The sequence below is a fragment of the Labrus bergylta genome, chromosome 7, assembly GCF_963930695.1.
Source record: "Labrus bergylta chromosome 7, fLabBer1.1, whole genome shotgun sequence".
NCBI lineage: Eukaryota > Metazoa > Chordata > Actinopteri > Labriformes > Labridae > Labrus > Labrus bergylta.
Window position 1 is genome coordinate 4,582,274 of NC_089201.1, and position 14,965 is coordinate 4,597,238.

The window sequence follows — 14,965 nt, forward strand, 5'->3', positions numbered from 1 at the left end:
TAGCGTGGCCAACGGCTCTCTCCAACCGAGTGCTCAGTGAATGATCTCCGGCAGCTCGGTTCAGCTCGGTTCAGCTCGGTTCAGCTCGACTTTCAGAAATAATTGTGTACAAACCGGGTCATTTTTGTACAGCTGCGTACAGCCCCACGCTTCCCCGGTCTCCTGTTTCTCTGTCTGCGGCGGTGCAGCGTGTTTTCCTGGGGGAGTACGGAGCTGGTGTCCGGAGCGGTGATGATGGAGGTGGAGACGGCCAGTAACAGAGGCGAACTGGGAGCTATGGGGGACGCTCTGCAGCCACAGACTCCCAGCAGGCACGAGAAGAGTCTGGGACTGCTCACAACCAAATTTGTGACTCTATTACAGGAGGCAAAGGACGGAGTGCTGGATCTGAAAGCGGTGAGCAGGCAGCCAGTCTTTGTTGTTAGCTAGCACATGTCGTTAGGTTACATGCATTTTAGCTAGCCTGTTAGCCTAGCTTAGCCGAGTGACAGGCTAATCTGAATGAGTGCGACCTCTTTGATGAGCTCTTTCACTTCAAGATCGTGTCATGTTATTGTTAAATGTTAAAATAGGACAACTTGAGGATACAAACTGATCTTTGGGAACACTGGTCAACTTTTCAGACTCTGCAGACCCCCCTGCAGACTCCCCAAGTTAATGAAAGTGGGTCAAGCTTTTGTCGTTCCCTTCAGAGCTAAACGCTTCTTCTGCATCTTCACACATGAACAATTATTCCTGATTGATAGTCTTTGTTCCTTGACGACAACTCAATTAGTCTCCAATAGTTTCCCATAACTATGATGTTTGAACAACATCTGTGTGACCCACAGTTATCTGTTCTGCATCCTCAGTCTCTGATGATCCTGGCTGCTGTGTTACTATAGAGCTCACATTTTATATTCAAAAGTACACTCAGTTTACTGCACATTGCGCATTTCAAGTTTACTTTTTCTTTACATTTTATTTTATTTACCATTTTGTTTTGTACCTTTTGCACTATTTAGAATTTATTACTGTAAATATTATTTATCTTATTTTACCTTATTTTGGTTGTATTGCACCGCGGGACGGAGGCAAACGCAATTTCGATTCCACTGTATGTCTGGCATATTTTGAAATTGACAATAAAGTTGACTTTGACTTCGACTTTTGAAGAACCAGTTGTTGTTTAACCAAAAACAGGACCTATGGACATGCATTAATGGACCTCAGTGATAGTACTCTGGAAGTGTTTTCATACTTTGGTGGAGGCAACCCTTTGGTCCCCAACCCAAGTCCCCCAAACTACTACTACATCTTATTTCTTTTTAATTTTAAGGCTTATTTTAGGCAAATGTATTCCTTTATTTAGAGATAAGAACAGTTCATAGAGTCAGAAGTCGGGGGGAGAGAGAGTTAGGAATGGAGCAACATGTAGGACTTGAACCGGGGCCACCTACTTGGAGAACTAAAGCATCCGTACATGGGGTCCGCGCACTAACCTCTAGGCTACCAGCGCCCCCAAGACTTCTACTTCTACTTCTACGTTTACTTTGATAAGATAAAGTTTGAGAACAAATTGAGCTATGCACAGCTTTCAGCCAGTGTCGCTAACTCTTTATAAGCCCTTAATTCAAATTGAGAAAATGTGATTCTTGCATGCAGATTGGATTTATCATATATATTTAACATGTTGACCTGTGCTTGTCAAATTTAAACATGCATAGAAGATGCTTTCTAAAACTATGTCAAGCCTCTTTATTTCAACCAGATGGCAGCTTGACCAGCCATGCATTTACTTTGCAAAATAGATCCGTGTTCCTCTTTGACCGTGACCTCAATGACTTGACAAGAGAGTGATTTCACACCTGCTGACACTCACATTGGCAGTAATAGAGCACGGGACAGTCATGCATTTTCTATTTTTCACTTGTCTATCTACAGTAACACGCTGCATCTTAAATAATGAAAGCAATTCACACCCAGCAATAATTCCCTCTCCCCTCAAATAAACATATGTCCTTAATAGATTAGGAATAACCCTGTGGCCTAATCTCCTTTTGCCAGATGTTAGTTCAAATGTTTGGCGATTGAGTGTAGCTGATCCAGGAAATCCATGAGTTGATAAAACAATTGTGTTATGTGAACTGTGTAATGATACAATATATTTTATGATTGCTGTCATTTAACTGGCCTATGTTGCACTCACAGGCCTCTTATCAGCAGCAGCCAAATGGTTGTCATAAATTTGATAAACACCAAGATGCTGGGGAAGGAAGTTCTACCGACACTCTGGTACCCTATGATGGGCGGTAAAATATCTTGGTTCACTCACAGTGCGTGTTGGCATTGAACCAGTTGTCACAGACATGGCGGGCTGTCTTTGTCTGTGTTATTAGCTCAGAGGCACCAATACTCTCTATCGTAGTTTCATTGCTTTTTGTCCTGTCTTTTAGGCGGCAGACACCTTGGCAGTGAGGCAGAAACGACGAATCTATGACATCACTAATGTTTTGGAGGGAATTGGACTTATAGAGAAGAAATCCAAGAACAGCATCCAGTGGAAGTAAGTCAAAAGTTATTCTTTATTCCCCTCCAAGAAGTACCAAAGTGGCTGTTTTAAAGGATTCATTACAGTTTCCTCTCATGAAAAAGGGAAAATGTAAATTCTGATTGTGATTTTTTCACTGCCTAATCATATTACATGTCACTTGCTTCATATTTTGGGGTTTTCTCCTGGTCCCCCAATACTATCATAATACACAAGTGACTGTGTTCATGTGATAAAAGAGCAGAGTTGTTGAAACTAATCGTACTATACCGTAATATTTGCCTTTCCTGCAAATTGTCTACATTGCTCAAATACATTCACAACTTTCCAGAATTGAAATGTTGCTAATGTATTTGTGCAAAAGATTTATCTTACAATTTATTATGATAAAAAAATAAGACATGAAAAATCAATAAAAGACACGTACATCCCTCAGTGGGTGCTGGATCAAAAACATATGATTAAGTAAGGAAAGCAAACAAAATCTGCACACCAAGAAGCTCCTGTTTAAAGGATTTATTTGACGGTCCGAGCCAACATGCTCTTCACTTGAGACCAAATATTGGGGGCCTTTGACTTTCTTTTAAGAGGGCTCAAAACAGATATCAATATCATTTTTTTCCTAGCGTGGTATCAACTTTTAAAAGTCTGATATCGTCATTAAACACACTCATTATAACTCTCAGTCATAACAGTAGAGCAGTAACTGTTAAATAGAAGCGTGAAGACAAATTTATAGAAATTAGATTCCTTCTTTGCGTGATGTGCACATAACCTTGCTCATGATGAATGTGTCCTTTGTTCCGACCAGGTTGAGGGTGCTGCTGTGGGTTTGTTGCATTAATAGATCTGGAGATAGAAAATGTAATTGCATAAATATAAACCTGTAAATCTCACTTCATCAACGTTGCAGCTCAACCCTCCTGAAGACGTAAAGAAACATCAGTTTTAAATTCTCTTAAAAATGTGAAAGTTGTCTTTACTCTCTGCTGTGAAAAAATAACTAGCTCAACGTTTTGCAGGTGTCAGAAACCACATCCAAAGAACTGTGTCATAACCGTTTAATTGTATTTAGAGGTTTTTTTGCAGTAGATATTTTGACTTCTCAGTGTCCCAGTAAGTATGACAGTTTGAGTGTGAGTGTGAATGATTTTACCAAGAGCCTGAAACTGAAGCAGCTCGATTCAAACGTGTCCTCATACATTACAAACGTGCTTTTCCACCCTGACATGTCCGGTGTGACGTTACCCACTGTACCTCCATAGTTATGTTTTTGTCTTTGTGTTTTAGGGGTGTAGGTCCAGGCTGTAACACCAGAGAGATTGCTGATAAGCTGATTGATCTGAAGGCTGAGCTGGATGACCTGGCTCTCAGGGAACATGAGCTGGACCAGCAGAAGGTCTGGGTTCAACAGAGCATCAAGAATGTCACAGACGACTCCAACAACAGCCCATATCCTTCACAGCATATTGTGTCATACGTATGTGGAATTTATAGATAGTAATCGTCTGTCAAAAACACTGATTGTTAATGAGTGCAGTTTTATTTTTTTGTGGCATGCAGAAGAACTAGCAGTGAAGGTGTGATGATGGTTTTTTGGTAAATTGTTCTAAATCACAACTAGAGATGGGACCGATCCGATCTAATATCGTTATCGGGTCTGATATTGACGTAATTTATGTACCGGATATCGGACTGACAGTGCCGATCAACGTCACAGGTCAGGAAAGTGACTGTGCGAGCTGAGCATGTTTAGACTGAACTGTAAGAAGTGACCACAAATCGTCTCCATGAAGACGTTCAGACAAGATTGAACAGCTCCTTCTATGTGATCAAAAGTACAATTCTGACACTTCAGTTTAAAACATTTAATTTGAAAACCTGACGATGGTTGCTGCTTCCTGTTTATCTGTGAAGCCAGCACAAAGCAATGTCGGGTTTACTACAGCTTTATGTAGCCTCACACATAGAAACAATAACATTATGAGTTATGTTAACAAAAGTATCAGGATCGGAACTGGAAAAAAGTGGATCGGTGCGTCTCTAATCATTACCAGGGTATTAAAATATCAAATTCATCTTCCTTAAAGGAACAGGCTGTATGTGGAAGTGCTGTAAAGCCTCTGCGCTGCAAAATATAATTTTTTATAATCGCAGGTTGTCTTTAGCTACAGAGAGTATGACATAATAATCCTGATGATGTCGTCATTGGGGCAACAGGTGTCTAATGAGAGCTGCTGTTAAGTTTCATTTTTAGAATAGTGGTATCGAACCTTTTTTTGCTTAAAGTTATGAGATTTTTTAATTCACGTCCTTTGTAAAGCATTAAGTTGTTGTGGCATGTTTCTTCTTGATTGTGATCCTTAACACGTTGCACTGTAGCATATGTAAAACATGAAGACCTCTGTGGAGCTTTCAAAGGTATTTATCCCAACTGCTCTAAATGTAAAGATTTAATTCTCTCAGGTTGAAACAAAGTTTCCATCTCTCATCACCAACCTGTCGTTCCTCCTCAGGGGACACACTCCTAGCAATCCGAGCTCCCATTGGCACACAACTCGAGGTCCCCGTACCTGAAGCTGTAAGTCATATGTATGGTTTGTGTGGTTTTTATACCACGTGTGTTCCTATTGTCTCATGTCTTAGATGTGTTAAAAATCTTTCCTATCCAGGTCCTCAACGGGCAGAGAAAGTACCAGATCCGTCTCAAGAGTTCATCTGGTCCCATCGAGGTTCTGCTCGTCAATAAGGACCCGTCCAGTGCCTCCCCCGTTGTTTTACCCGTCCCTCCTCCTGATGATGTCCTTCAAAGCCTCCCAGCACCGACGCCTACCTCTCAGCCGCCTGCTGCTGCCCCCCAGGTCCACACACATATCAGCTTTCTATATGCATAGATTCGAGAAGTTTCTTGATCTGCTCACTCCAATAGGCTGGGTTTCTACTTTTAATACTTTTATCTCTTGAAACAATAAAGATCACAAGAAAGACAATTGCTTTATCACCTCCAAGAAAGAGAATCAAAACTCTGACTTCTACTTTTCATTGAGGAATGGTTTTTTTTTTCAGCAAGCACACTAAGACTTCCCCTTTTCTTTCCTTCATCTTTGCATTGCTCAGGTGCCCAAAGCATCTCCAGCAGGTTCTATAAAACACGTTCCTGCCATAGCATCAGTCCCAGCAGCCAACCAGACAGCCTCAGTGCCAGGTAGGACATGGCAATCACCACCTGCCCTCATGATCAAAACATTTCAGTATTATAACTTTTACTGTTGTAAATTGCACTATATCGTTTATGTGCTGACATTTAAGAACAACTAACATTCTTTTTTCCCTGCAGAAGTGACGAGCACCACGTCACTTACCCCAACTACAGACGCCCCTGCAGTTACCCAGCAGCTACAGTCCTCAGCCTCATTGGACGGATCGGTGTCCTCTTCTGCCTCTGCAGTATTTGAACCAATTAAATCAGACCCCTCTGAATGTGAGTCTTACATGTTGCTTTTGAATCTCTCTCTCCCTCTGTCTTTTGAACAAAAAGCTTTGAAAGATGGAGATGTTGAGGTGGGGTTCATTATGAATAATAGTTTACTTTACCACACATGCACTCCTGACAATTTCCAAAACAAATTCAGGACAGCCTGCCCGTGACCTTTACCAGAGTTCCCTTTTCACATGTGTCCCTCGCAGCAGGAGATATTCCATGTCTCTTGGGAGGCAGGACATGATGTGAAAAGAGCTGCTTTGGAAATCCTTTTCGTATTGCGTTTTCAAAAAAGTGTACTTAGTGAAATTCAATCATTCAAAATATATTGACTGTTGAGCTGAAGTGATGCTGTTGTTTATCTTTTCAGTGTTGGACTTTCCCAAAGAGCTCTCAGACATGTTCGATCCAACAAAAGGTACATTTATCTCAAGGGTCACAAAACAAGCTTCTTCTTCTTTCTTTGTTATTTGGTTTTTAACTCTCCTGCAGAGAGATCGTTTTAAAAACTTCACTTGTGTCTTTTCTCTTCCTCTGACAGAGATCATGAGTGGAGACCTGTTAGAGGACTTGATGTCATCAGAAGGTAAGTTTGTGTTAAAAACACATGTTGTAATGCATGACTCTTGCTAAAGTCCTATGACACATGAAGAAATGCAGACAGCTAAATCAATTAAAGGTCACATGTTCTCCTTCTCTTCAACCAGTTTAAATAAGTGTCAGAGCTTTACAATATTCCTATCACCACTCTTAAAATAGTATTTTCAAGTCGTATCAATCTGTGGAAAAAGCATAGCATAAATTGCCTTGTAGGCTAGAGAAATAAACTTTTTTCTGGTGAAACCCAGCAGAAACCTCCGGTGTTAAAGACTGAAGCCAGTAGTAGTAGGAAGTGCAAAATTTTGCAATTTGTAGATTGTCCCCTCGAGGCTGACTGAACACCCCATTGGAAATAGGTCTGATTATCTTATGTCTCAATTGGCTCACATTGTACGGGGGTCATTTTTTAAATAACTAATCTTTTGGGAATTTATGAAGGATAAGAGTAATAAGGCGAGGAGCTGGCCTGATTGACAGGCAGGGGGCAATGTAGCTGTTTGTAAGGAGGCTTAAAACCCGCCATTGATGGAAATCCAAAGCGCCCTTCATGAACAGATGGGTGACGTCACTCAGGCTTCATCCATTAATATTTACAGTCTGTGGATTAAACATGATGGTATTATATTAGTACATTGACCGTTGTGCATACTGGATCTCAGTGCCTCCTTTAGGATGTATTGGAACTCAACTGGACTCGTAATCGTTTTAAACATCCTGCATGTCTAACCTCTCTCTCTCTCTCTCTCTCTCTCTCTGTCGCACCTCCAGTGTTCTCGCCTCTCCTCCGTCTCTCACCTCCACCCAGCGACCACGACTACATTTACAACCTGGACGAAACAGAAGGCCTGTGTGACCTCTTCGACGTCCCCATTCTCAACCTCTGACGCCTGACACTGTTGTCAAAAGTGGGAGACCGAGTTCCCCATCATGCTAATCCACCTTCAATTACTCCCAAGATGTTCCCCCTCAGTGATGCTGAGAGGAGGAGGAGGAGGAGCAGCAGCAGCAAAGCCAACATCGTCTGATGAGTGCTTCAGACACGTCCTCTGCACTGACGCAGTGAGCTCAGGCCAACGAGATGATGTACAGCTTTGTAAGAAACACACGCAAAACAAAAACATTTAACTTACTGCTTTCCCAGGAAAATTATTAATAACAAATGATTATATTTTTGGATTGTTATGAGTGATAAAACATGTTTGTGTATCAGCTTCCCTATGAGTGAAACTGTGTGGGCATACTTTACATGAGTGTGTGTGTGAGTGTGCGACTGAGTTTTGTACTGAACGCTCGCTGAGTCAGCTCTCAAAGGAAAACACAGAAACCCTTTCTCCTGTCAGGTAAAGAGTCATTGCAGACAAACCAAGTACATCCTCCATCTCCCCAGTATCTGCTCATGAGTGGCTCGCATGAGTCCAAACACAGCTGGTTAAATATGCACTGTCCTCATGTACATAGAGAATATATATTTTGTAATACCAGCGCACCAAACTATTGTGTAAAGATGAACTACATTTGTACTGCATGCAGGGCGACATGTTTGCAAATACACAAAGGTACCAGACGCAAATGAGCATGCTTTATGTATCAAGTGCTTTGTTAATTGTTCTGAATCAACGGAGCATTTTCAGTTAGTTTAAATCAAACCTTTCAGTGACTGAGCGGTCTTTGTGTGCCACTTAGAGAAAGAGGAGCTTACTGTTGGATTACTCAAGTGAATAAACCTTCTGACATGAAGAGGAGGGAGTCACATTTGATGACTCAAACACTTCTCAGGCGCTTGTCAAAATAAAGCAGCGTCTTTTCTTTTTGGCCGACATAAAGCCTGCCTTTGTTCTCTCACTGGTTGGTTCGGCTTTGGCACTTCTGCACTGAGAGGTTTGGTCGTAAAATAAAAAATAAGCTCGCTTTCGGTTTCATTTTGCCTCTGGACTTTTGAACTTTGCCTTTTTATGTATGGCCTGTGATTTATATATAATTTAACTTTGTACGTCGGATGGAATCGCTTCTTCTTCCCCTCTCCAGATTGACTTCTGTTTATTTTCAATTATGTATGTTTATTAAAACCATCGTACCCAGTTCATTTGTATGTAACGATGTGTATGTATTTGGGGTGGATTTATTTACAGATGCAGTGAATATAGTCCCCATGTCATGATAAATGCTCCTGGGTTTGTTTTCTTTTTGTATATTTGGCACAGATTCCTATTCAACATTTGTTTTCTGCTGCTCTTTCTGTTCGTGGTCAATGAAATTCTGGCTTTCTCTCTAATTTTGAATGTCTCATTAAATAATTTCTCTGCAGACGAGCGGTGAGGTTCAGGTCAGGATGAGTTCTCGCTCGTCAGACAGAATAATATCGACATGATTCATATTCCCGCAGTGCTTCTTCTTGTGTCCTGTTCCGCCCTGGATTACATGAATCCATGTCCTGTGTGTATATCCCTCTCTCTAGCGCTTGTATAGAATAGCATTTATTTTTTATACCTGATACATATATTATTACCTGCGACTAATTTGGGGCTTCAACACTTCATCATTTAAAGAATTTATCCGCCGAACTTTGTGCTTTATGAAAACATCCTGTCTCATTGTTGCACTTTACATCACTGTGAACCGATTGGTTGCTACTCATCCACTCGTGGTCGATCGTTGTGTTTGTACAGTGTTGTGAGTTTGTCTTAATCCTTCAACAGAGCAGCCCGGGGGGGCCAGGGGGAGTTCAACACCGCTGGGTCGAGTGAGTGGTGTCTGTTTGTGTTGGCATGTGCGACTGAATAATCCCACAGACTGTTTTTTTTTATAACTGTTGCTAAGCTGTAGTCGCATCATATGACACAAAATAAACACACTTTGGTATTCTTCGAGCTGTGTCTGGTTTCAGTTTTTAGAAACCTGTTGCGTTGTTGACGTCATGTGTTTGAGAGTTTGCTGAAATAGTATATGTGGTGGTACAGTAAGTGAACCCTAGGGTCCTATATTGAATTTGGAAATGTTTAATTTTATAGTCAAACACACTGTGACTCCTCGACTAAATTTTCATTTTTCACCTGCGCAGCTGTCCTTAGAGTCAGCCTCTAGTTTGACACTAATGCTTACCTCAAAATTATTTTATTTGCACCTTTAATGTTTGCACGGACTGTTTTTACATTTTGAGCTACCTTCATTTAAGACACTGCTTCACACATAAACAACACAAATTTCCGTCCTGTTTGGACGAGGAGAGATCTTAACAGATACCCCTCTCCCCCCATTTTTCCTAACATTAACTATAAGTTTGACCATTTCTCTGGTTTCTCTCAAAAATCTCCATTGCAGTCTTGCTTTGCAACCTACTAAATATCAATGAAGAATCATTACCAATCCGACCTAGAATAAGGATCTCTTTAGCTTTATAATAGTTATTATTACTATAGTACTTGAAAACCTGTTTTTCTTCTTTCTCTCACCTTCATGGTGTGGCTGTGGGTCAGTTGGTAGAGTCAGTCATCTCTCAGCCAGAAGGTCAAGGGTTCAATCCCCGGCTCCTGCAGCAACATGTCCAATGTTTCTTTGGGCAATACTCTTAACCCCAAATTGCTCCCGCTGCTTTGTCAGCAATGTATGAATGGGATTAGTTACTTCTGATGGACACTTTACTCAGCAGCCTCGACCATCAGTGTGTGAATGTGATGGTGTGACCTGCGGTGTAAAAGCACTTTGTCAGAAGACTAGAAAAGAATGATACAAGCTCTTTTGCGCTTTTGTTATTCTCTTCCTTTAACCCTTTCTTACGTTGTTTTATGATTGGAATATTGATTTTAAGGAGAGGGGGGTTAATTTTCCTGTCAGAATTGCATACATATATATTTAATAGTTTCTAAAGGTTTTCATATATTTTTTGTATAAAACTTGATAAATGTTGTGTCTCACCACACAGGGAGAAACACAGGACCCACATATAATATGAGGGATGAAAAAAGTGATACAAGTGGAGTTTGAAATGTTGCATTTGTTCCTGAATTTTGGTTCATAGAGAACTTTGGGGGGTAGTGTCCCCTCTACACTTGGTTGCCATGGGAACAAAGAGAAGGGAGGGAGTATGACAATGAGCAGCTACAATATCTACACAGACATAGAAACATGATTACTGATGACAGACATGTTTTGCTTGACATGATATTTAAATTAATTCTGTATAAACATGACAAACATTTTAAAGATCATCACAAAAAAGTAGAACCAGGATGTAACATAGGAGATTAAAACATATCCAGAACCCCGGAGTCAAGCTGTGGCATTTGCTTACATGGCCAGCAATACAAATAATTTAAAAATAAATGTTGATTGTTAATTTTCCTCTCAGGGATAATAAAGACGACCCGGAAATGATTGTTAGGTGTCACTAACTGTAACAACGTAGGTGTTGAATGCAGTTCTGTTAATATTTAACTAGCGTTGAAAAACGATTGTGTAAACTATCTTTCAAACAAATGGGACGGCAGGGGGCGACGGTACCCCACCCGGAACTTTGAATTAATTCGTCTAAGAACTTCTTGGAAATTTGCAAAGAAAAACTGGTCTAGCTCAGCTTGAATATCAACATTATATCCAGAGTTTATATTATTAATTTCAAAATAAAAGCGCAAAATTGATCGAGGAATTCAGTTGTTAATTGACTGCCTTTCGTGGAAGACACTGGGATGGTAAACAAACACATGAAAACATATAATTCAAATGCATGTTTTGCTTTAAATAAATAAAGAAATGATCGTCACTTTCCCCTGCAAAGTTTCTGTTTCTACGCTTGATTAGTACTTAAACTGGACTTTTATTCTGAAAGCCCTGGCCGGAAGCCATCATCCAAATGTGTCCGTCTTGACACAAAACTCTCGTCCGACCAACTCAAACCAACCCGGAACTTTTTTACGACAACTAAAAAACATTCTTGGAAAGTTATAACAAGGAGTTTCTTTGTGTTTTCGAACAGTTTGAATGTGTTAATAAGAAAAAGAAACTTTTAAGGACTGAGGACTGTTTTAACCGAGGAGGTGGGGGAAAAAAAGAGGAGACTTTCAAATGTTTCTCGCTCGGTCTGCGGCGGCTCCTGCAGGACAGTAAAACCACGACTTATCTTTTCAAACCAGGTAGGACGCAGGCAGAAAGTAAAGCTCTGCAGCCGACTCTCACACTTCTTTCTGTTTATTTTCACACAGCTGTTAACCTGCTACATGTATTCATGCTATGTTAATATAGTTTGGGATGACTTTATTGCCTCAGCTCAAACATTCAAGCAGCACTGACTTTATGTGAGTAACTCGTATGTTCACTGAATTGTATTTGTATCATTGGGATAAAAAGGCTAATACGTCTGCATAGTGTGAGAAAAATTACAATGAGCGATACATTTGTTGAATATATAACAGAATCAGATATTAAAGATCAGTTGTAGCTGTGTAATGTTGACTGTGATTTCAGGATATGAGAATAAACCCCCAAATCATCTCTAAATTGGCCCAGATTAATTTGATAGTTTGCTTGAGCTCCATAAAATGAAAAGCTTGTGAAAACATCGACTTTACACCGAGACCTCCTGTGAATCGTTAATGTTTCTGCATGCTGAATGAAAAAGCCTGTCTTGATTGTAATAAATAGCCCGAGTTTCACACTAGGTCTGCCCATACATTAGGATTTAAAGAATGATAAAAAATAAATCATTTAAGACTATTATATACGTTTGATTGTGATTGCAAGACGTCCAAAACAATCCTCTCCTAATTGGCCCCCTCGCTTGAGCTTCATAAATGAATTTAAAATAGTGTGAAAACATTGACATTATTCTCAAACCATCATCCAATAGTAGACATTTCTGTAGACAAATTATTCAATTCATTCCGATAATTTTTGCAATGAGTTTAATGCAAATGCTCATATTGCTAAAACTATGGAAATGCTATCAAATGCATAATAACCCTATTTAATTTCACTGCTGAAACTATATGTAACTTTTTAAAATTTTGTTTAAATGATAAATTCTCTCTTGAAAGGATCCTTTATTACGGAAATGGCTCAGTTTTAATCCTTTATTAGAGATGTATTACGTGTGTGTGTGTGTGCATGTGTGTGTTTGTGTGTGCGTGGTACCCTGTCAGGTTAGGAATGTCAGGCAGCTGAGAGCTTCCCCCTACACTCTCACACATGCACAGAGAGGTGGGGAGGGGGGTGAGTCCAGGGGGTCTGAGGGAGGCACACTGTGAGTCTGCAGATGAACAAAAGGTCTGCTGGTTTTTAAGCTTTATGAAGCAAAGTGCTCACAGAAGAACACGAGCACTGACAGCTGCTGAACATGGTGGACACTTAATCTTTACGACACTGAATTCAATTCTGACACAAAGAGGAAATAACCACAATATGACAGCTTTGTGTTTATCTTCATACAGATTTCCTTCTACTGTATCCAAACTTCCCCCTAACATAATGACATTTTAATTTGTAAACACTTACAGTCCACTGTGTGTTTCCTCCTGGTCAGAATATTGACAAATATCCCTTCAGAACAATTTAAACCCTTCATTTATTCCATTCAGAGTTAAAAAAAAAAAAAAGGTATTCTGATTTACATAATTTGGCTCCAACTAGCTAGTTTTGATTAGTTTTTTGAGTGCCTACTATTTCCATTAAAGAAGATCTATTAAACTTTCACCATGGATGATGTCAGTCTGGGACAGCTATTGAGTAGCGTTGTGAGATGTGTAGCTCCAAAAACTCCTTATTTATCTGATACTGCCGTCAGTAAAATCCCTCATATCAGCCTCTGCCTGAAACGCTTCATTTCAGGTGCTGTCTCTTTAAGGACCACCCCCCCCCCCCCCCCCCATGGGCCCACTTTCCTCTGATTGGCCAGCTCTGTATGCAGTCACAGGGAATTTTAAATGTGCTTCCTGGTGCATTCATCGGAAAAACGTGTTGAACCCCTGCTCAAGTCAGAACAACTCTGAAACTCAGAAAAGAATTAGGCTAGGTTGTTTTGTTAATGTTAAGATAATAATTCATGTATTGCACTTCAACTTTTAACAGTTACATTTCACTGTTTCTTTTTGTGCTGTTGTTACAAGCTTCCGACTTTCCGAACTGAAATAATGTGAACAATCTCAAGTCTTAAGAACGACTTCCCAACACGGACCACCTGAGCATCACAAGAATGTAGCATCCACGTCGGAGTGTCCTCGAAAGAGCTGCCCGTGTGGGCATGTCCAACAGCTTTGCTCCATGCTTTTCTCTGATACGTCGGAGTCTCGCAAAATTCCATGTCTGGGGACTACGGCAACAACTGCGTATCTTTTGTTAGGATTAGGATGTTTAGGGTTAGGTTAAAAACTTTGCAGAGGATTTGTACTGACATCCAACATGGTAACATATCTAAATGTCGATCAGCAGAATAGATCTCTTTTAATCATTTTATTGTATGATCAATACCTTCATGAATCACAGTCCATGATGGCACTTTCTCGCCTTCCTTCATGTCATGGTGATATCTGAAGACAGATTATAGCCTGACTTCTGCTACACATTCATGCCGTTTGACTTCTGGGTCAAAGCGCGGCACGGAAACTGTGGTGCGTGCTCAGAACGACTAGTCCAGTTTAGGTCTGTTTGAGGAGTATACATGCTGACTTTGATACAATACGAGTTCAGTCTGACTAACATGTTAAAATGCAATAAAAAATCCAGTTGTTGTTGGATTAACACAATAAATCGACTTTTTCTAACTGCATGTAAACGTACTGTGTGAGGGGAAGCTTTGGGTTGCTTGGCAACAGTCAAGTTTCAAACTAGCATCATCAACGTCTATGTTGCTTACTTCTACTTGAACAACTTTACTCAACTTCTGTTTGAAAGCAGACAGGCATGTAGAGAAGGTGCAGTCTTAATATGTTACATAACTGAGGGGACATCACAGGCAGGCACAGACAGGCACGCACACACACACACACACACACACACACACACACACACACAATTCAGGTTAACTCTGTGAGACTCAAACATGAACACCTCCCCTCTCTGTTCCGCTGAGGTTGAGAAAAGGAAATAGTGAACAGTTCAACATTTCAACTGATCAGCATGTGAGACTCAAATGTGTGCAGCACTCTCACCATTACTTTGACTGTTTGTGTTTTTAAATGTACCTAAAAAGGGCCTTTGTGGAAAGAAAAGTCGCTCCTCTTTGAAAGCTCACCTTTTCTCTTTTTAAGAGTCCTTCTCTCAGCCGGTCATCCCACAGCCAGTAATGTGATTAGGTGAAGAGGTTGATGCATTTAATGAGTACCACTACAGCTGAGCAGACTAGCTCCTTCTTGTTGTAATGGAGGGAG

General features: G+C 40.4%; 2 protein-coding genes across 2 annotated transcripts in view; both read left to right on the forward strand.

Annotated features, from left to right (window-relative positions):
* e2f4 (E2F transcription factor 4) lies at positions 1-9,475 on the forward strand. The gene is made up of 11 exons (XM_065956766.1): positions 1-396; positions 2,436-2,545; positions 3,821-3,981; positions 4,907-4,951; positions 5,047-5,111; positions 5,203-5,391; positions 5,648-5,735; positions 5,868-6,011; positions 6,382-6,429; positions 6,553-6,597; positions 7,380-9,475. Exons 1-11 carry the CDS (start codon positions 232-234, stop codon positions 7,493-7,495), a joined length of 1,176 nt encoding a protein of 391 aa, XP_065812838.1. The 5' UTR covers positions 1-231; the 3' UTR covers positions 7,496-9,475.
* A 1,985-nt stretch (positions 9,476-11,460) lies between these two features.
* Positions 11,461-14,965, forward strand: part of elmo3 (engulfment and cell motility 3) — a 29,500-nt gene continuing 25,995 nt past the window's right edge. Inside the window, exon 1 of the mRNA XM_020651099.3 lies at positions 11,461-11,737. The gene's annotated coding sequence lies outside the window, so the exon portion shown is untranslated. The remainder of the gene's footprint in view (positions 11,738-14,965) is intronic.